Source organism: Aquila chrysaetos, chromosome 10 (assembly GCF_900496995.4).
Source record: "Aquila chrysaetos chrysaetos chromosome 10, bAquChr1.4, whole genome shotgun sequence".
Taxonomy (NCBI): domain Eukaryota; kingdom Metazoa; phylum Chordata; class Aves; order Accipitriformes; family Accipitridae; genus Aquila; species Aquila chrysaetos.
In genome coordinates, this window is record NC_044013.1 from 31,454,472 (window position 1) to 31,475,792 (window position 21,321).

Genomic DNA, 21,321 nt, shown 5'->3' on the forward strand with positions numbered 1-21,321 from the left:
CAGGGAGGAAGAGACAGCATGTGATCAGAGGCAAGAGGACAAACCAGAGAACTTGTTTGTGCCTGGTGCAGGGAAAGAAGAATGCCATGAGAAATGCAGAGAGGCAGGAAGGGATGTCAACACAGTATTTTGTCTTTTTCCCTCCAAAGAAACAAGGTCGTCTGCAGTAAAAAGGAAAGGGAAAGAAGACTGGAAAAGTCAGAGGTGTGCCCAGAGCAGCCCAGGCTTAATACCTGACAAAAGCAAAGCTCTTGTTTAGCGAAGACCAGAGCAGATCCAATACGAGCCTCAAACCCACCATGCTGCAGCAGGCCTGGCCCTCGAGTGCTACAAAAGTGAGAATGAACATAAGAAGTTTTGCAAAAGTAAATACATGAGGAGAGATGGGCTGAAGATTGCAGAGCTTGGGAAGAGCAACGCAGACCCCGAGGGCAGAGACGCTGGTGGCAACAGGGGTCTCTGCTTGAGCTGGGCTGGGGTGAGTGACCCCAGGGCGGGAGCTGCAGCGGGGTATGGGCAGTTTTGGGGTTCATGCTGGTGAATGGTGTAGAAGTGAGGACTGCCAAGGGTAGAAGAAACAGTGAAAACAGCAGCCATGGAAGGAAGGATGCAGGAATGTAGAGGGCGTGGGGAGAGCTGGAGGGGGAAATGGGAAAACAAGACTAGAGCTTGGGGGAGGAAAACACCACCAGAATTTGAAAAATGCCTAACTCGATAGGCTGGGCCAGAGATATGCATGCAGTGAAGATCTGCCACCCACCTTTGCGCTTCAGGCCCAGGGAATAGCTTAGCCTAGGGACAATATGAAAATGGTCTAATGACAACTTGTTTTGTGGAAGAGTGAAGAAAAAGGAGAGGGGGAGATCCTTATGGCCCATCCAAGCTGCAGGACCACTTCTCCAGCACCATTCTGTCCACCACGTCCTTTCCTCTGCCCAGGTCGCCCTGCCACCTCTCACTCAGCCAGGAGTCAGGAGAAATGGATACATAGAGGAGCCAGTAAACAGTTTACACCATGTGCATGGGCAGACAGACTGAGAGACTCCAGTTCAGAGGACACCTACAGTAAGAAGGGTCCAGCAGTGCCACCCAGATGTCAAAGTGTGCAGGATTACAAGCAAAGAGAACAGAGCACAGTGCTTTGCCAGACCCCTAATGAGCACTACTGTCCATCACTGCAGTGACTGTAAGCATAATTAATTTCAGCAGCATGCCTGCCTGCCAGCTGACTCCACTCTTTACATTAATGACAGTGAAATCAGAATTTCAAGGGGAAACCAGTAACTGCGAAGGAAGCTCCACATACTGCACAGCAAGGACCATTAGCATATGTTAGTTAAGATCATCTCCTTTCTCTTAACCAAGGCTGTGGCAGCAAAATACATTGCTCTGCAGGTGAAGCAGCCAAGGGGCTGGGGGCAGCCGGTGGCACCAGGTGGCAGCAGCACACCAGGGATGCTCCCCTGCCAGGTCAGCCTCTGCCTCCTCCTTCACCTTCCTAAGGAACTGGCAGAGAACAGGGACTGGCAAAGGTTCTGCATGATGCCACCGCGCTGCCATCGCTGCACTGATTCATTTGCCATCACAGCCAGCGAGAAGCTGAGACACCAGCAGAGAGCGAGACAGACACCTCATTCATTTCAATGGCACATGGAGGAACCATGGACCTAAAGAGCCCTCACCATCTCCATGCCATCCCCATGGATGGGGCTCAAGGCTCAAGGCCTTTCATACCGAGCCGGCAGAGAAGGGATTCAAAGCCAAGGCTCCAAGCTAAACTTCATAACCACCGGACTAACGGAGACAGGAAGCACAGCTTTGGCAAGCATTTCCAAAGCCCCCTGTAACTCCAGCCTGTCGTCCTCCAGTTTTGTTTGCTTTTCTTTAAAAAAAGCAGTTGGAACATTTCAAGTCACAATTAAGCCTTTATTCAAGTACAAACAGTTGCCTGGTCCCTACCCAAAGCAGTGCAGATGGACCTGTCCCAGCTGCAATCCACGCTCCTGCCTGCTCCTGGTTCTCTGCCTGTAGCCCTGGAGAGACATGTGGGCGCTGGGCTCCCTCTCACTCCACCGCTGGCAGCCCCGTTACCTCCCTCCACACCACACCATGTGAAGATTTTAACTCAATCTCAGGAAGGAAGCAGCAACAACTTCAAGGAAATGGTGCTTGCACTACTGAGGTCACATCCCACGCTGGAGTCTCCAGGCTGGAGAAGTGCTGTCTAAACTGGTCTCTGCAAACACTCACTTCTTATGCATCAGGAGAATTCACCTTTTAATTCCCATCAACTTGTGGACTCTTTGACAGCCACGGTTTTCTTTGAAAGGCAATCTTTGTGACTGCAGAAAAAAGCCTGAAATATGTGATCCAAATCCGCCAGAAGGCTCAGAAATCAAAAGATAAAGTCCTGAAGTGTGCTGTTCCCCCTCTCCACCCCGCACAAACTTTCCCCAGCCAAGGTCACGGCTCTTTGGAGCACCCACCTGCAATATACTCATACTCACCATCTGGGTACTTTAAAATAATTTTGACTAAATAGCAGCAACACAACTTCAGCCCAGTTGCTATTACAAATATAACTTCTATTACTCTTTTATACAGGTGCGTAAACATACTCATCTGTATTATTTTAGAAGTCCTAAGGTTTCTAAGGCATCTGCCTGCAGCCAGAGGACTGGACCAATGAGGGAACCATACCCCTCGGTAAAAGCAGCTGGAGACCAGGCAGGATACATTTGGTATCCAAACTGGTGCTAGACTAAACTGGTACCTGCCTGCAAGCATCTGAATCCTCCCTGGGACAGACAGTCAATAGAAACAGTGTCTGAAAGAAAAAAATATTGCTGTTATTCCAGGTGATCACATGCCCTATAGTGGTCCCACAACACTACTGGGTTTCACAGCCCTGAGGCAGCCACTTCCAGCTCCAGCTGTGCCTCCTCCGCGCTGAAACCCCAGGGGTAGTTCTGCATGTGCTGCTGACCAGAGGCAGACCCCAGGCCAGAGCCCACACACCATCATTCGCATACAAAATTTCTAGGAGAGCCTATTTTCTCCAAGGGTCGTTTTCTTCTGTGGGATTAAAATGAAGCATTTTTTAGTTACCCACATAAAAATGTACATGGAAAAGCTACAACCAAAACTACAGCAGGTCTGAGAGGACAATAAAGCATCAAGATTTCTTCTCTTGACTCACCCAAACCAAGCCCAGGTTCCCTGGCAGCACCCCCCCAACCAGCTGCACCAACGAGGTGAGGAGGATCCTGTGCCAGGGTCTGCAGCACTGACAGCTATGTCCAACCACTTGAAACATAGCTGGGAACACACACCTCTGCTGAACGCTCCTCCCTGCTCCTGGTGAAAACCCAGTTCCTCTCTAAAACTTGCAGTAATTGCACCATTATCAAATTAAGTACACAACTCCACCTTCCACAGGAAGAATGCTCTAAAACAGAGCGACAAACATCTGCTCAGGGTTTCTACCATCAAGCTACAGGAAGACAGATGACCACAAGATGAGAGGAAAAGCCTTGAGAGCTGTTATTAATAAGTTAAGAGCTCACTTTTGATTACATGTTCAACTTGAAATCTCTCACTTTTTGCTGAGCACAGTCATCCAATGGTCAAAGCTGTCAGCTCCTGCAGAAACGCCAGGTTTGTGGGCAGCTTCTCTGGATGGTATGTTATGACGACAGCCTGGATGTCCTCCTTCCCCATGCCACTGCAGAGAGGAGCCCTCTCAGGGCTTCATGTTGTCACTGCTGCTCTTCCCAACCAGACATGTACAGCAATGAACTCAGAAACTTACCCTTCATGAGGCTTTTTCTGGGGGTGGTATCCCTCCCAATACCAACCAATACCTAACCTGACCTTTAACAATTCCCCTTTCCCACCCCAAGACCCCAAAATCTCTGGTTGGTTAAACTGGAGCCTCTGGTCTTTAATTTCTAGGTATCTGGAGCCTTTGAAAATGTGTTGCCCTTTAGCAGTGGAAAATCACGTGAAGGGACTGCCTTGCACAGTGACCTGCTTTCACTAATAAACTCACCTCAAATGACAGGGGCAGGACAGCAAGTTCAGGTGAGCTTAATTGCTACCATGTCTGCTCTCTACCATGAGCTTAACTGTTTCTAAAAACAGTGCTGCCCATGACGTCCTCTCAAAAGGCACTCTGAGAAAGGGAAATCCCCAGCCAATCAATAAAGGGAAAGAGAAGGCAATTCGATATATATAGCAAGTCCCCTGTCTATCTAGCAGTAAGAGCTGCACAAATTCACACGCACTGTCCCTTCCCCGCTGCCAGCTTCTACCAGGACAGGGCATGAAGACAGCCACGTGACAAACTTGGTACTGAAAGGAGCCTAAGGATTTATACTCATCTGTTGCAATTCACACATTTTTTTAGTGCTAGGAACAGAGCCTGGGATTTCTTACCTTTAATAACTGACTGTATTAAAACTCATTAAGCATCAAATTCCTGCCTCCAAAAGGTTTAGAACAAAAATGAAATGGATCAGATTTATTATATCTAAACACAAAGACAAATTTCAGGAGACAAGGGGATTTTTATCATCGTTGCTCAAACATGAGATAGTCACCTTCCTCCCATCAGCGCATCACTGATACGCACAGAGGAAATGCCACTGCCACTGAAACCAGCTGCAGATCTATTGGCAATTTCAGCGGAAGCCAGATTTTCCCCAGCACTGTGTATTCATTTCAGCACATGCTCTGCAATGCAAGCCAGCATCCAGGGCTGCAGCACAACAGCTCTGGGTGCCAGCAGTAATGGAGAACAGACGGAGTGGAAAGCTGCATCTTTGAAAGAACTTGAAGTCGCAGCACTCAAGGAGGTATCCCACTTATCTTCTGTCGCTCCAGTAACAACCCTTTGCTCTGTGATTTTTGGGGCATGGGAGGAAGCAGGAGCTGCAGCATGGCTATCTGCAGCACAAGTGTGGTGGGATCACACCCGCTGGGCTCCCTGCTCCCCAGGGAACTCCAACAGATGAACTGGCTGCTCATTCAAGCTTCGATTTTGACCGATTCATCATTAGTAAAACATGCTGAAAATGTGACTTCCTCTGCTACAAGACCTATTGAACCTTGTCTGAGAAGTCTGAGTAACTTCCTCTCATATTTCAAGAAAAGAAGGCAAGCCCACAGGCAGAACACTCTCTCTCATACTTCTGGAAATTCCTCTAGTAGAAACACCTATTGAAGAAGGAAAGATGCAGCAGAAGAGAGAGGGAGGGAGGGGGTTTCACTTTTCATCAAGTCTGTGTTTTATTATAAAACAAAACTGTTAGTCCACTTTACAGGATGAAAACACTTTTGCTTCCTCTTTTGCCTCATTTGGCAACGGCAATGAAAGCTCTGCACGCTGTTTCCTAATGAGGCAGTCAGAAGACCTGCACAGAACCTTTGCATTCAACAGTTTTATATTAAAAAATAATCTCCATTCACTCTCCATGCTGAACAAAACAGGCTCTGTCTAGGATTATCTTATCCAGCATCCAAAGGTGCTTGGCTACCCTCTTTCTGATGGAAACACTGAGAACAAGCAGTAGAAAGGTACCCATCTGCCTGCTGGCATGCCAGGAGTGGTGACACTCCCCAGAGCGCAGAGCTAGCAGACTGAATATATTAACTTTTAAAAATACAGAAAGGGGAAAGAGCAAAGAACAGAGTAGGTAAGAAATGATTCTGCGCCAGTCCAAGGAAGTGCAAAGGACAGGAGGGAGGGGTATGAGTTGCTTGCTGGCACATACCAGCCCTGGCATCCACTCCCCCTGTGATTCTGCATCCAGTTCATGCTGGCTGCCTGTCGGTAACATGGCATTCCCTCCGGCAGCTGCCTGCAATATGTCTCCAGGCCGCCCTATAATGAGCACAGTACCTTGGATGCTAGAAGCTACCAGCTCTCCTAATAGGAACAGTCAGTGGTGTGAGTCAGCCACAGGCACAAGAAAGGACATTACCAATTCTTCAGACAAAAGCATGCCTGTTCATTCATTTCTTCTGATCATTTATTCATCTTAAAGTACTGCAGGGGCTTTCCTGCAGGCCCTGCTCCTAAGTCCATCAAATCTCTGCCTGAGGCAACTCCATTATCACTTCCTGCACCAAGTCTCATCCCTCACCTTCAGCAAGCAGAAAAGCTCCTCTCCAACATGGTTCTTCATGCTACCAACCTGCTGTGCTACAAAGATAAAGCATCTGCTCTTCTCGGGTTGGCACTATGATAACTCACAGTATCACAACATTATACAGGAACACAACATTATACAGGAACACAGAGTCAACATGGATTGCTTAATGTTTAAGGCAAAGATTAATTTTGCCCAGGTCACCCCTGTGAAAGATACTGCCTCCCCAAAGTTCCCACTTGGTATTCTCACCAGGCACTGCAGACACCCACTCAAAGGATCATGGCTGCCAGGCTGAGGAACAGAAACGAAGCTGTCACAGCTGTCGGGCCGACATCAGCAGAGGGATCAGAGCAAAGCTGCTCCAGCAACAACTTTGCTTAAGGTACCGTTTCCACTCCAGGCAGAGGAGCACTTGACACTGCCCTATAAGATGGTGCAATCTGGCAAAGCTACAGGGAAAGTCTGGGACTTGCTCTTAGGTCCCCTCGGGGATTTCTGCACATACATCCAATACCTGGGAGTCTCCCACCACAGCCCCTTCCCTTACCACAGGACTTCTAATGAAAAAATTGTGTATTCTCACTGTTATATGCCCTTTAGTTACAACTGCCACTAGGATGATGTACTACAGGGAAAATAAGGACTTCACAGCTTAAACAAGCAGTTCTCCTTTGAAATCAATGTACTTTCTCTCTGCATAGGCAGCTAAATCCAAACACGAAAGCCCAGCATACATCAACAGACATTCAGAGCCCAACATACTTTTCACCTGCCTGAATTAGAGGCAACAAGGCCCTAGCAGGGCAGCAGTGTCAGAGCTGGAGCAGGAACGGAAAGTATACACAGCACTGGGTTAGCCCAGGGATGATAAAACTCCCTAAATCTAGTAATAAAATTAACTTTATAAAGGCACTGTACTGCGCGAGCTCTAGTACCAAGCCAAGCCTAGCAGTGTCAGAGCTGGCATCAGTACCAAAATTCACGATCACTTGGTTAACAGATCATCAGCTCAGGTAGGCTACAACTATTATGTGAAGAGCCACCACTGACCTCAGCTCTGTCCCTCTCCCTGGACATGGTGTTATTCCTTCTTCCTGCAAAAGGGAAGGAGGCAGCACACAGAGTCCCTCACACCTTGTGGAAACCCATTCCAGACAGAGAAGTTTCCTTGCTGCAAGCAAGATGAGATTTCTCTTTGCCCAGACTCCCTCCCTCTATATCCACAGCTACTTGCTGGGTTTGCACACACATCCATGGCCTCCGGATATCACCAGGTCACCAGAGAAGGTGTGCAGAAACAGGGGCCACTGGGAGCTTCCCTTTCCTAGAGTAGTCGCCTCTTGTCAGCTGTTGTAAAGGGCACAGATCGGAAAAACGCAAGCCAGTAGCTCCCCTAACAGAGAAATACTAAGCACTGACACTTTATAGAAGCAGAAGATCTCCCCTCCATACCAGGCAGGTGATGAACAGCCTTGTTCAGGTGAGAGATATGTTTGCAGTGGACTGAGAAGAACCAGGCACTTTGTCTAGAAGCACAAAGGATTCAAATACACAGAAAGAAAAGCTGATACCCCAGAAAGATGAGACAGAGTTAATCACCCTGCATGGATCCCAGCCATTAGACCGTCTAACGCATTGGGACTGTAGGGAAATGGCTGCCCAGGAGCACGGCAGACACAGAGGCAGGCAGATACTCATCACACCAGAACTCAGCAGCAGTTCCCCAAGTCACAAGGGCCTCAGCTTTAAAAAAAAAAAAAAAACCACAACAAAAAACACCCCCAAAACCAGCACTGAACTGTAGCATCAAAGGAACTAACTCCCACATGCAGAGGACATAAAAGTATCAGGCTGTGACAAACCCTGGAGTCACACTGCTCATCACATTGGAGAGGGAACGAGGGGCTGATAGGGGCCCAGATCTACCCAATGGCACAGAAAAGTTGACAAAAGGACTCCAAAACATGAACTGTACTTCAGCACAGCCAGAGGGAAAATTTAACACCCCAGATCACTGGTAATGTACAGCAGACACAGCATCCTCAGTGGTACATAAAGCATCTTAAAAAAAACCAACTCTGATGCTTCCAAAGGAGCTCACCAAATCCCACTTCACTGTGCATCTTCTCACCAACCCCCCCAAATACATTACAGCTGTACTTCCCCCACCCAAACACAGCTTTCTGCCCCACCACACACAGGCTGCTCCGTTTCACATCTCACTTCAGCTTCCCCAAGCCTTGTGCCTGAAGAGGCTCACTACCACTTACCCAAGTCTGACCTTCAGAGCAGCACAGGCTTTTTGGTTTGCACCCAGATGCCATGGACTTGCTCCAAAGTTTTCAGCAAGAATAGAACATTTTAGCCTTTGGGAAATTCAGTCTACCATTAGGGAAGGAAGGCAGAAGTGCCTTTGGCACTGGGGCAGCTGCAGCCCTGACCTGGTGGGAGGCAGGAAGGGGGCTGTGCAGTCTGGCCAGAAAGCAGAAGCAAGTACAAGCCCAAACAATGCTGACTGGGGTGAGAAGCAACGACTCCGGGGCTCCTTCTGTCCTCCTAAACCTACACCTGAACACCCTGGGTCACGAGGAGCCCCTCGGGTGACAACGTTGCCAGGAAGTACCAGCAGGCAAGCCATGCTGCAGGAAGCACAGGCACCAACCCGAGCTCTGGGCTGGCAGCCAGCCATGCTCTCCCTGAGTACCCTTGGTGAGATGTTCTCAAAACTGGGTGTAGGTGCCTCATAAATGAGATATTAACAGGACAATGGCTTCTCTTGTTCACATTAAAACAGTGACACAGACTTCTAGCTGGCTCTGTCATGCTATGCGCTGGTGGTAACAAGTGCTATGTGCCAGTCATGGTCCAGCAATAAAGTGCACTTCCACCGATTACTTTGAAAGATTTTAAAAAAAGAAAAAAAAATATTGTGAATCCAGGCTGTACAGTTGAAATAACAGAGGCAACTGAATACATTTATGTTGGATTGCCACAAGGCACTCATCCACTCAGAGAAAGCTGGCTACTTCAACAAGTTTCTAGAATAAAACAAAGCAACAAAATCCTCTGAAGCTTCCAGAAGGAACAATGCAAACTGCACCCCTCGCTCCGAGTAGTCCTCAGTTTCAACAGAGACCATCAGAGAAAGACTGGCAGAGTCTAAGCAATTGAACCGACTGTAAAGTAGAAATGCTTTGAGGGCCCTTACCATAAAGCTGTCACTCACAAGCAGTACCATGTCCAAGCACGTTCTGCCAGAGAGAACAATTCCACAATTTCATTTTGCAATGAAGAACTGGTCAGGTTGGAAAAGGAACAACGACTCCACTTTCCAGTCAGTGCTGAGCCATGAAATGGAAGAAAGCTGAGCTCTGGAGAATGCCCTGCCGGGAATGTGGGCTTAAGTTCAGATATAAGACTTTGCCCCCGAGCAGATAAGTTGTGAGCCGCGTCTACCTACGTCTCTGCTGCCAGGACGAACTCCTCCAAAGAGGGGTGGAGCTGACGCTGGTTAGCAGCCTCAGCAAAAGACCAGATTTGGCTTCTTGATAGGTCTCAGACAGAGGTGCCCAATATATAGCCTGTACTTTGCTATCAGAACAGTCCCATCCACCTTATTTCTAGCTAACCCCATTCACAAGGTTTCAGTAAATCTCGGTCCTCATCGCCAACCCTCCTGTGAATGCCGTGCCCGTCCTCCACAGTGCGATCAGATCCACACCCTTGCAAGAGACAGCACGATATTTCTTTCCCCCAAGAAAATAAACATTGGCAAAAGCAAAACTCTATTGTGCATGCCCTGGACAGCTGACCTTCACAGGGTTTATAGTGCATGAGATCAGCTGTATCAAACATGACGTTGAGCAAACACTCCACCTAGAAGATAAGCGATACAATCCACAAGGGAAGGAAGATTGGTATTGCTCTAAATCACAGACTAAAAGGAGTAAGGCACCTACAAATACACACAACAAAAAAGGAAGCCTCTGAGGCCAGTCACTTGATATGTGTTGAAACAGAATATACAGACATGGCCTATCCCAAGAGAGGAGAGTTACCTTTAGGCAGGCTTCTCCCTCTTGAAGAAGAAATTTGAGGGCATCTCTCAACTGAGAAACAGCAACAAAATCAAAATAAGTAACAACAAAGTCGTTACCACTGCTAAGAACAGGAGCCATCTGTTTAGTTTTGCTGTTGCTATGTCCCATTAACATTATCTCCCCCAGGAAAGACAAGACACTGCTTTCAAATTCAAACCGTACACAGATCACTCAGGTCTGTGGTAAGATGCTGCAGAACAAATCCCATGCAAAACTATTCCCACGATTTGATCCCGATCCCCATCCCCAGCAGAGTGCAGCACCCTGGAGAAGGGGAAGGAGCTCCTGCAGCTCAGAATCCCTCCATTCCTCAGGTACATCAGAGTGAATGGAGACTCCATGCCAAAACCTCAGCACGAGGAAGGCTGAGCATAAATGCAGCGGGAGAGCTGTCGGGGAGCCGAGTCAGAAAGAGTCTTGATGGACTCAACCTCCATGTGCATCAAACCCTTTCAACAGCTGTAAGACTCACCAAACCGGAAATAAACAAAGCAAAGCTGCAGGGAAGTAGGATGGCAGGTAAGGGGGATGTCTGTGTGTGCAGCCCAAAAAGGACTCCAAGAGCTCAGGGTTAGACAGAAGGGCTCCCCAGTACCAGCACATGCTCTCTGGCAGGAAAACAGGCTCATTTCAAACAGGATTCAACGACTGAATGCGTTTCAGTTTCATTTCAGCTCACATTCCCAGTTAAAAGAGCTGATTTTCCTGCGCAGCAAGGAACCAGGCACTACCCCGGTGTACACAGCAGCACAGGGCATTACTGCTGCCGGAGCCTTTCAAATCAATCACAACATCTAAAGGTCTGGCTGCAAAGGTGAAGCACCTCGCACCAGGGGAGTTCCCTTCCTCACAGAAATTCATCATCTCCGACGGAAAGTATGCCCAATTTCCTTGAATTTGGTTCTGGGCCATGAGGTGCAGATGCAGCTGTACTTGTTGCAAAGGCAGAGAGCAAGACAGCAACCAAATAACACACACTCGCAAGTAGGCCTGAACAGGCATTTACTATTTATAAGCTAATCATCTGATCCCTCCTAAGGGAAATCCTATCCTTTTGGGCTGCTGAGAGCACATGTAACTGCACAGTCTCCACAGGATGGCTAGGGAGGAACAGAAGGGAGGCAATTATATCTGCAAGGAACACACTCAAAAGTGCCAGGACAAAATTCCTCCCTGCTCTGTAACAGCACCAGGCATCCTCCTGGAGAGCAAGCCAAGGATTACAAACAGGGATTAACCTGTTACGCGAATTTGCTGAGAGCAAAGTAATTTGTAAATAGCAATCTCCTCCATTCATTGTTATCTAAAAAAGGTTCTGATCTAGTTCTGCAAATGTTGACGTTTTCCTGCAAGCAGCGATAGAGGAGAGTCTCACAATAAAAGCCTGCATCAAAATCCAGAAACACACCAACAAGCAGAAAACTGGCTGGCTGGAGCTACCTTGGAGGGTGGACAAGCAAGGATGGAAGAGAAAGGTATGAACTTTCATAATCGCTTGCTAGTTATCAATTCCTGGGGAAAAATTCCTGTCCTAGGAAGTTGAGTGTGATGTGTAAGTACGCAGCACTGATTTTTTTTCTCCTGTTCACCTTTCTCCCTCATAAAAATAATCTGGGTTAGATTATACTGCTTGGTTTTCTTGTAAAACAATGCTCAGTCATTTTGAACACAACTGCAAACATTCTTTCAATGTGACCACACACACACCTGAGAAACAATCTCACTTTCTCTCTAGCCTCTTTATTTTTTTCACTTACCAGTTTATTACTGAGAACAACTCTCTCCCTCAGATGAGAGCAGCCTCTAAAGACGAGCTAAGGATACAGAATAGGAGTGGAAATTGCTCTGTTTCAAACACCACAGATTAAAGCAATGTCTCTTGGAGGAGACTGCCCAGCTCCAGGAGCAATCCTCACAAATGGGGAGGACAAGAGCCATCCAGGTCTGGTGACTGCCTTCAGGTGAGCAAAGCTCAGCAAGATGCAGGCCACCAGGAGGGGGAATCGCTGCACTCATCAGCCTCTTTGCTCCCACCAGAGCCGGGACAGGGGTGACTTTGAAAAGCCCCATGTGAACAAAAACCAAAAGCAAGCCAGCGCATATTTTGGCGGATCGAGATAACAATAAAAGCTGGCACAGCATCATTCTGCAAAGCCTCCGTATCATGGTAAGATTTAGCCCTAAAGCTTCCCTTGATTTTGGTTGTTTGGTTTTTTTTTTTGTTTTTTTTGGTTTTTTTTTTAGCTTGCTACAGACAAAGCTGACAGCTCACTGACGCTGTCAGCAAGACAGAAGGGCTGGAAGGACATTGCCACAGAACTAACAGCAATGATACATCTGAGGAAATTTCCTCAGTTCAGGCTCTTTCAGAAAAATCAAATAACTGTCACTGCCAGCGTAAACAGATTGCTGTGAACGCGGCAAAGGAAAGGGGAAACCAGAGGTTCCTAGAAATTAGTAACTATAAGTAAAACTTTTAAATTCATTTCCCAATCTTCATCTCATTAGGTATTCATCTTCCAGCAAACACTCTGAAAGACATTATGGCCACCTTACAAACTCCCAAGCAGAGCAGACCACAGAACTTCCCAGGCTATTAGCCGAGCTGCCATACTTGCTGTTGCTTTTATAAAAAAAAAAAAGTATTGAGGCTTGATGTAAAAGTTGCCAGCAAATACGAAGTCATAACTTGACTTCGGGAAGTTTGTTCTCATGCTTCAATCTCTATCACTTAAAACTATACACTTTGGTTTCCATGCACACACTCATCACCAGCCATACCGAATTCCCACAGTCCAACTTCTGTCCTCCACAAGTACATGCAGACTGACCAAATCTCTCTCAACTTCTTGTTGGATGCAGCAGATGGAGTTCTCACCACCACATGGCAGCTTTTTTCACCTTTAATTCCACCCTCATACATCATCTCTGAACTCTACCCAGCTTTCGCACCATGCACAGGCACCAGCTTGGGTGCAGCAGCGCAGAAGCATTTGCACCAGTGAGAGCGAAGCTAACACACCTTCTCCTCCTCCTCCAGAGCCACAGTGAGGTATCAAAGACCACCTCTGCCTGCCTGCCTCCAGCACCACTCCATGTTCAACATAGTGATGAACCCAGGCAAAAACTACTGCTCCCTAGGACAGGCCTTGCTCCTTCCTCACTTGCTTCTCTGTTCGTGTAACAGACTATTCCTGAGCAGTTTGCTTTCTCTGGTAATAGATGCATGGCCTCACCAGAGGTACAGTGCCAAACTAATCAGACCAATGGATCGGATCCTCATCTCTTATCTTCTGCTCAGCACTCCGAGTTGCTTGTGTGCTTCATCAGCTTTTAGCTGCAAACTTTCCTCAGGTCATTGACAAAATCAGCAGTAGGATCCTTAAGAGACCATTAACATAACATCCCAAATAAAGTTCTGAGATTTAACCAATTTAACATGGGTTATTTTGAGCTCACCGCCTTCAGTTAATTCAGCAGGAAAACCCAAAGGCATCATATCAAATGCTTTAGGGAAACCTACGTTTACAACATATAGCTGTTTGAGGTTTTTTCAGTAAGCATCAAACCTACAACAACACTGTCTCCACACCAAACTTCAGCCACCAGCAGTTTCCAACCAGCACAGAAAGCTTTGCCGGCTTCTACCGAATACGGAGGGGAGGCACCTTCTCCAAAAAACTGCAAGGTGTGTGAGGGCACCGGGCTGACCCCACCAGGCGCGAGAAGTCTCTGGCAAAATAACCAGCTCCGTACCGTTACCACGGTCGGTATGGCACACGGATCTCCTGCCACCCGCCAGCGCCTTCCAGCCGGCATCTCCTCGGTCCGTGGGAGGCGGGCAATGAAGGCGCTGCCCTCCCGGGGCCGGGGGAGGCGAGCCGGGCCCCCGGCCTCCGCTCCGCAGGCGAGGTCTCCCGCCGGCGGGCACGGCTCCACGCGGGACTGGGGAAGGGCTGCTGCTCCCGGTACAGCGGGGCAGAGGCCCAGCAGAGCCGCCGGACCGAGCCGCAGGGCCGGCAACGGGCAGGCTGCCTCCGCCCCGGACCTGACCCGGCGGAAGCCCCGCGTCTCCTTCCTTCCTCTTAACGTGAGCCAGCCTTTACCTCCTCCCCCCCGTCCCGGCGGTACCTCGGGGCCGCCCCCCGCGGTCACCGGCCACCCCGCGTCGCGGTGGGCAGCAGCGCAGGCCGGCCCGGGCCGTGGGTCCGCCACCGCCGCCTCAGCGCTGCCGCCACCGGGCCGGCAGCCGTCCCTCACAGACAGGCCCCGGGGAGGCCCCGCTCACCGGGCGGCGGCGAGGAGGAGGAGCGGGGCCCGGCCGGGCGGCAGGGAGAAGGCAGGGAGAAGCCTGAGGAGCGCCGCAGGGCAGGGCAGGGCAGGGCAGGGCAGGGCAGGGCAGGGCAGGGCAGGGGCCACGCTCGATACCCGGGGAGCGGGGGGGCGGCGGGGTCTCACCTGGCTCCGTCCGCACCGCTCCCGCCTCTGCCGCGTGCAGCTCCCCGCCCTGGCGCCCCCCCCGACCCGCGCGGCGCAGCCAATCAGCACCCGGCGCCTCCGGCGCCGCTGGCCAATGAACAGAGTGAACGCGTCCCCGCCCAGCGCCACCGGCCGCCAGAGCACGCCCTTCTCCTCGCCCGCAAGCCTATCCCGTGACCCGGCGCGGAGCGCGGCGCGGGGCGGGACCCAGCGCTCGGCGCCCAATGAGAAATCACAGCGCGTCCCATTGCTGCCAATCCGCGGCCGGTCAACCTTTCCCCTCAGAAAAGGGTGGGCGGTCACGGGGGGGGGTGTGTGAAAATAACCGGGGGGGCATAACCGGAGCGGGAGGGGGCGCCCCCTCAAGTGATCGGCCGGTGACCAGGCCTCTTTCACCCCCCCCTCCTCCGGCCCGCCGCTCCTGCGCCCGCGGGCCGCGGGGAACCGGCCGCGGTGGGGCCCGTGGGAGGGGGGCGGCCCGAGGGGGAGGCCGGGGGCCTGGGGGCAGAGGCACCCCCCCCCCCCCAAACAGCCCCCCGGGGGTACGTGTCCCACACCGTCCTCCTGCGCAGGCAGCAGCCGCCCGCTGAGGGCCGTGGTGTGGGCTGGCTTCGGGGGAGCCCGGGCCCTGCCAGGCAGCGCCGCCCCCTCCCCCTCCCTGAGCGGTGTCCTGGCCAGGGCGGGGTGGCGCTGGACTCCCGTCACAGGGTTGGGGCACCTCGGAGCCGCGGTGTGGCAGGCCTTCCCAACGGGCCTGCCGAAGCCTTTGGATGGTAAGAAGATCTTAAGGCCTCCCTGTTTTACCGGCCTGCTCAGCCTTCTGCAGCTGCAGTTCTCCGTGGCCAGCCGCTGCTTGCTGCTACCTCCCAAAGGGCTGGGTGTCCCTCTTCCCCACGGCTCAAGCCCCTGGGTTTCCCCATCGTTGGTGTTACTTCTGCCATCCTCACCTTACACTCAACCCGCCCTGGAAAACAGCCCTGCTAATATAGTTATGGGGCAACCTCAGGCTTTCTTACAGTCTGGATTTTACATTTCAGGCAGGCTCCCTGTCCCCCCAGTGCCTGTGGGATGGAGACGGAGCTGGCAAACCCTTGGATGGATGAGGATGCTGCAGGGTCTCCCTGCCAGCACCTGGACAGGGCAGCCCGAGGAAGGGATGAGCCAAGCTCAGCCACAGACAGGTCTGGAGGGTTTTGGGGGGTGTGAATGAAGGGGATATCGGTCCTTGGCCCTGGGGCTGCGAGCTGTGAGTGGAGCTGCCCTGTGCCGGGCTCTGAGAGGTGCAGGAGGGCTGGCAGCCTCCTCCTCGCCCCACGGGTGCTGGGTGTTGCGGCACTGGGGCCAGTTACCTGCGTTTATGATGTCCCAGTGTCACAGATATGTGCTGAGCACCCTCAGGAGGAAATCCAAGCATGGCTGCAAAGGGCGCAGAGGCTCTGGCCTCACGCCCAGCGGGCTCACAGGCGTGTGCTGAACTATAGGTGACCATGGGCTTGGGCGTGGTATAGCAACAGCCCAGGAGTAGGGCAACAGGAAGTGGCTTGTGACTTGCTTTCGTTTTTCCCCCAGTGGAACAGACTTCGTGGCTCCTTTGGCAGGCCCGGGGACTGAGGGGTGATGGCGGGTGAGTACAACCAGCGGTGCTGGATCTCAGTGCTGGGACAGGGGCCTGCCTGGGTCCTGCTTGGGTCCTGCTCGCCCTGTCCTGCCTGATGCACAGGGACACAGTGCAGCATGCGGCCTGGGGCCCGGGACACTGCATGCCTGAGTAGCTGGGGCCCTGCTTCTTGCAAATGCATCCCGTGGGGCACTTTCTTTGGGTGTGTGGGAAAAGGGGGAGGTGGGCAATGGCAGGGAAAGCCCCCTGGGTGGGCAGTGAAGGAGGGAGCAGCACACCTGGGTGGGCAATGGGGGAGGGGGAGCACCCAGGGTGGATGGTGGGGGAGGGATCAGCAGCTGGGGAGGGGGCAATAGGGAAGGGGGCAGCACCCAGAGAAGGTGATGGGGAAGGGGGAGCAGCTAGAAGGGTGATGGGGAAGGGATCAGCACCCAGGGGAGGAGATGGGAAAAAGGAAGTGGGGGGGGGGGGGGGGGGGAAGCAGGAGCCATGGCATGGGGGCTCCGGCACTGACGGGGCTGCCCTGCAGACGAGCTGCTCATGAAGGTGCGGACAGCCTTTGTGGAGCGTGTGAGCAAGCCGCTGATCTCTAGACTGCTGGACGAGCTGCTGGCCCAAGGGGTGCTGAGCCTCGAGGAGGTGGATGAAGTGCAGGATAGATACGTGGTGCGCACTGACAAGGCCCGCTGCCTCATTGACACTGTGCGCCTGAAGGGCCCCAAGGCCAGCCAGATCTTCATCAACAACCTCAGGAAGCACGATGGCACCTTGGCAGAGCAGCTGGGTCTGGCTGCTGACTCGGGTGAGAGATTCAGGGCCGTGGTCTGCCCCTGGCCATGCTGGGGCTCCTGGTGCCTCTGGCGGGATGCTGGAGGGAGACCTGGCCCTGGCGAGTGTCCAAGGCCTGAAGGCAAGTGGCTATTGGGTGTCGTCAGCGTCACTGCTCTGTGGCACTGAGCCCCCCTTGCCATGCAGTGACAACAGGACTCTCAGGGGTGGCTGTCCCCCCTGGGGGCTGAACAGAGCCCCCCAAGGGGCAGAGCCCAGCTCTGCTCACCTTCCCATGCCCTGCAACAGCCCCCTCTTGCTGCAGGTGCTTCCCTATGTAACTGTGGGGCTTTCTGCTTGCAGGGCTTCCTGGTGCGCAGCTGGCCTCCCCCAGCACTGAGGCCCCCCTTGGGCCCCCCATCAGCATCCAGGGCCAGCAGTGGATCCGGCAGTGCTCCCTGAGCGAGTACCAGCGCATCAGGGACACAGAGGGAGACCAGGTGCTGCAGGCAGAGGAGATGAGAGGAGGGCTGGAAAGTGGCCTGGCTGCCCTGCCAGAGAGGGCAGGGGCTTGCTGAGGGGAGCCAGGGTCTTTGCTGACCCAGGAGCAGGGCAGGAGATGTGAGGAGATGGCCCTAGGACAGGGAGAAGTCATTGCTGCACCCGTGGGCCTTCTCTGCTATTAGCTGCCTCCCAAGAAAAGCCCCTGCACCCACCCACTGCTAAGCGCTGCCTCCCTCTGTCCTCACAGATCTATCCTATCCATCTACCGCGGGAGACGCGAACCCGTAGGGCCCTGCTCATCTGCAACATTGAGTTTGAGCACTTGAGCCGGCGGGATGGGGCTGAAGTGGATGTAAAGGGGATGACAGAGCTGCTGGAAGGGCTGGGCTACATAGTGGACATCCATTGCAACTTAACTTCCCAGGTAAAGGACTGCATAAAGCAGCTCCCAGCAGTCCTGGGAGTGGTGCAGAGACCCTCCTTGCGTGTGTTAGTGATGGGGAGCTCAGGCACCACAGGGACACCTCTGTCCCCAATGGCAGTGGCTCCTGCCCACAGCTGGTGGCTGGGTCTCCACACAGCTGGTCATGGGAAGCTGATGTTCCTTCCTTATGCTGGTTTGTAGGGGATGGCTACAGTCATGAAGGATTTTGCAGATCACAAAGACCACTGGACCTCTGACAGCACCTTCCTGGTCTTCATGTCCCATGGGGTCAGGGCTGGGCTCTGCGGGACCAAGAGCAGAGGCGAGACCACAGACATCCTTTCCCTTGACACCATCTACGAGAAATTCAACAACAAGCACTGCCGGGGACTGCTGGGCAAACCCAAACTGGTCATTATTCAGTCCTGTCGTGGAGGTGAGTCCCTGCTATGAGGTGCCTGTGAGGCGAGCAAGCTGGCCAGGCTCTCCCAGGGCTCGTCAGCCCTGAGCACAGGGTGGGGACAGGACGGGACACCCCATCATCGCTGATGGCTGACCCTCCCTTCCTAGACAAGGTAGGGTTCGTGATGGTGAGCGACTCTGCAGACCCTGCCATGCCCGCTTCCAGCTCAGCTCACACGATCCCTGCAGGGCTGGAAGATGACGCAATCTGTGAAGTCCACCTAGAGAGTGATTTTGCCACTTTACATTCCTCCACGCCTGGTAAGCAGTTCCTGGAGACAGTTGCCCTGCCGGAGGGCAGGCCAGGAGGACAGGACTCCCATTCCTGATGCCATGGGTCTCCTCCACACCTCCTCCTCCTTCTCAGGGCGGGTTGCTGGGGGCCCCCTCCATCTGGTGACCGCTTGGGCATTGCTCCAACAGCCTCTGGAAAAGGCAGTGTCCACCAATGCCAGGGTACAATGCTGCTCCAGGACACCCACACATCCCTCTTAGTGGCAGCACCAGGGCCCAGAGCTGTGTGCCCCTGCCTGGCTGCCTTCCCTTGCCTTGGCTCCAGCCCTCCCCACCGGCTCTGCCTGCACTCCTCCCCCAGCCGATTTATCTCACCACAGTGGCTGGCTGGGGGAATTATCTTCTGCTGGGTCACAGATGGCTCCAGGCCATGCCAGCCCGGCAGCTGGCGTGGCTGGGAGCATGGGAGAGCAGAGAGGCTTGAATAAAATACATCCCTTCTGTCTTCCCTGAAATGCCCTGTCCTTTTCCCATGCTGTGGGTTTAATGGGCCAAATATAATGATCTCAGAGAAGATGCCCGTCTCCTGCTCCAGCACTCAGCGTTCATCACTGTTGCAGTGAAGGACACCAGTGGAATCACACTTGGCATCTTCTGTCTCCCCAGATACTGTCTCCTGGAGAAGCCCAAAAACAGGCTCCATTTTCATCCAGCGCCTGATAGAGCAGTTTCGAAACCATGCCTGTAACAGTGACTTACAGGAGCTCTTCCGAAAGGTGCGGCTTTGTAGTTAAGTGCAGGTGTGCCAGCAGATGCAGCCATGCCAATGGTCAGAAATACTGCTCAGAGCAGAGCTCAGGCCAGGGCGTGCCATTTCTCGGCAGGCCTCTTGGGAGCAGGCTCTGTCAAAAAGGGGTCTGCTTTGGCCTGGGAAGTCAGCTGGATCTCTGGAGCCATCAGCACCCTGCCATGTTGTGGGCACGGCACGCAAGAGCCCAGCCTGTTGGCACAGCCCATGGCATCCCTTGTGCCACCAGAAACGTGCCTGGGGATGTCCCTGGGGATGCCTCATGACTCCCTGCACCCTTCCCATGCTGGGAATGGAGCTGCTCTCTTCTCTCTACTGTCTCTCTCACCCCAGGTCCAATATTCCTTTGGAAAATTCCCTCAGCAGTTGCCATCACAAGAACGGACTACAATGCTCAGGAAGTTCTACCTCTTCCCAGGCTGCTGATCTCCTTGCCCATGGTGAGTCTCTTTACCTCAGACCTCTGCGGCAGCCTTTTGTCTGTGCCCTAAACCTGGTACCCAGCCAGCGGGGAGGAGCAGGGAGAAATTCCCCATCCCTCCTGGGCTCCAGACTTTGTGGCTCAGACAGGATATCCAAAGGACTTGTGTGCTGGTAGCCGGGGCTGGGCTGTGGCCTGATGAAGTGTAGGGATTGTGGAAAAGGAAAAGGAAAGAAAGAAGACAGAGAAAAAGGAAGAGAGAAGATTTCACTGGTCCTGGGTCCAGCGTTTGTTCAGTCAGCGGAGGGGTCCAGTTCCAGTGGGCTTGTGCACCTGGGGCTTCAGTTTGTGTACTTTTATCATCCTTGCCCCTCCTTTGGGCAGGCACTCAAACTCATTAGGCTAATGAGCAGTTTGTGAGCCTTTGGGCTTGGGGGTCCTTTGGGGAATAACTTCTCCTTCCCTGCAGACACTGCCATTGTTTGATCTTTGTATCAGAACAGCTTATCAGAACAGGGACCTGCACACCCTCCAGCACATCCTCCCCCTCCTGTTGCTGATGTCTGAGATGATGGGCTTTTCACCTTGGTTCCTTGCTGCTGCAGGGTTTGTTGTTATGCAGAGTTCATCTTTAAGCAGAACTTGCCCCACCACAATGTTTGAGATATTAACTCTTTCAGTCTCTCACACCTCCCAGCTGGCCGTAGGAAAGACAGGTACTCAAGCGACGCGTTTCAGTAGCCTGTGTCTCAGGAGCTTCTCCGTCTAATGTTCTTTGCAGGTGAAAAAATAATACACAGATAGCAAGTGTTTGAATTTGGGGTAACACAGCAGAAAGCTCAAGTTCAAGGTGAACACAGCCCTGTTCCAGAGAGAAAGGACAAGAGAAAAATCCAAGCAGCTCTGCAGAAACACAGTTAATCTCTAAACCTGCTACCTGTGCCTCCTCTGCTAGGCAATTACAGACCTGGAATAAAATATTCCTTGATCTCCTGTCCTCCCTTCCTTTTGTGGCCTGCAAACAACCCCAAACTGAGCCAACTCTTCCCAGGGAGCAGCACAGACACCTGACTGTGGAGCACCAAATGCAAAGCTGGTTAGTGTCTCTCTTAACTGTTCCCATTCGGTCCCCAGTTGCAACAGAGATGATCCATCACCCCCAGAGCCACTTCTGCCCCATCTCTGGCTTTACCTGTTGTCGAATAAAGGGATTTTCACAGCAGACAGCACTGCTCCTCTCCCTTTAGCCTGACTGGCAGTAGCTGCTGTTACATTGCCTTCTTGGGGGATGCTGAGTAGGCGGGAGGTGAGAAATCAGGGGAAGCTCAGGGAGGAGGGGACGCCCGCT

General features: G+C 52.3%; 2 protein-coding genes and 1 long non-coding RNA gene across 8 annotated transcripts in view; 2 read left to right on the top strand and 1 right to left on the bottom strand.

Moving 5' to 3' along the window:
* The window catches only part of MTMR4 (myotubularin related protein 4), a 58,910-nt gene extending 44,134 nt beyond the window's left edge, over window positions 1-14,776 (bottom strand). The window contains exon 1 of one of the 4 annotated variants that reach the window (XM_030026984.2): window positions 14,714-14,776. The gene's annotated coding sequence lies outside the window, so the exon portion shown is untranslated. Of the gene's footprint in view, window positions 1-9,363; window positions 9,509-12,012; window positions 12,037-14,386; window positions 14,410-14,713 lie in introns of those variants that run through there. The other 3 variants (XM_030026986.2, XM_041126526.1, XM_030026985.2) reach the window with 3 other exon arrangements.
* LOC115346733 lies at window positions 11,303-13,470 on the top strand. Of its 2 annotated transcripts, none has more exons than XR_003925230.2 (3): window positions 11,303-11,730; window positions 12,016-12,422; window positions 13,118-13,470. It is a non-coding gene; the product is annotated as an uncharacterized LOC115346733 (long non-coding RNA). The 2 variants fall into 2 exon arrangements; XR_003925231.2 differs by having other exon boundaries at window positions 12,046-12,422.
* A 297-nt stretch (window positions 14,777-15,073) lies between the features above and the next one.
* LOC115346730 (caspase-1-like) lies at window positions 15,074-20,961 on the top strand. 2 transcript variants are annotated; one of them, XM_030026993.2, is made up of 11 exons: window positions 15,074-15,507; window positions 15,772-15,915; window positions 16,304-16,358; window positions 16,882-17,154; window positions 17,484-17,620; window positions 17,872-18,048; window positions 18,250-18,484; window positions 18,619-18,771; window positions 19,411-19,520; window positions 19,886-19,992; window positions 20,755-20,961. In XM_030026993.2, the coding sequence occupies exons 3-10, from the start codon at window positions 16,352-16,354 to the stop codon at window positions 19,976-19,978; spliced, it is 1,185 nt and encodes a 394-aa protein (XP_029882853.1). In that variant the 5' UTR covers window positions 15,074-15,507; window positions 15,772-15,915; window positions 16,304-16,351; the 3' UTR covers window positions 19,979-19,992; window positions 20,755-20,961. The 2 variants fall into 2 exon arrangements, with proteins under 2 accessions (XP_029882853.1, XP_029882854.1); XM_030026994.2 differs by lacking the exon at window positions 15,772-15,915.
* The last annotated feature ends 360 nt before the right edge of the window (window positions 20,962-21,321 follow it).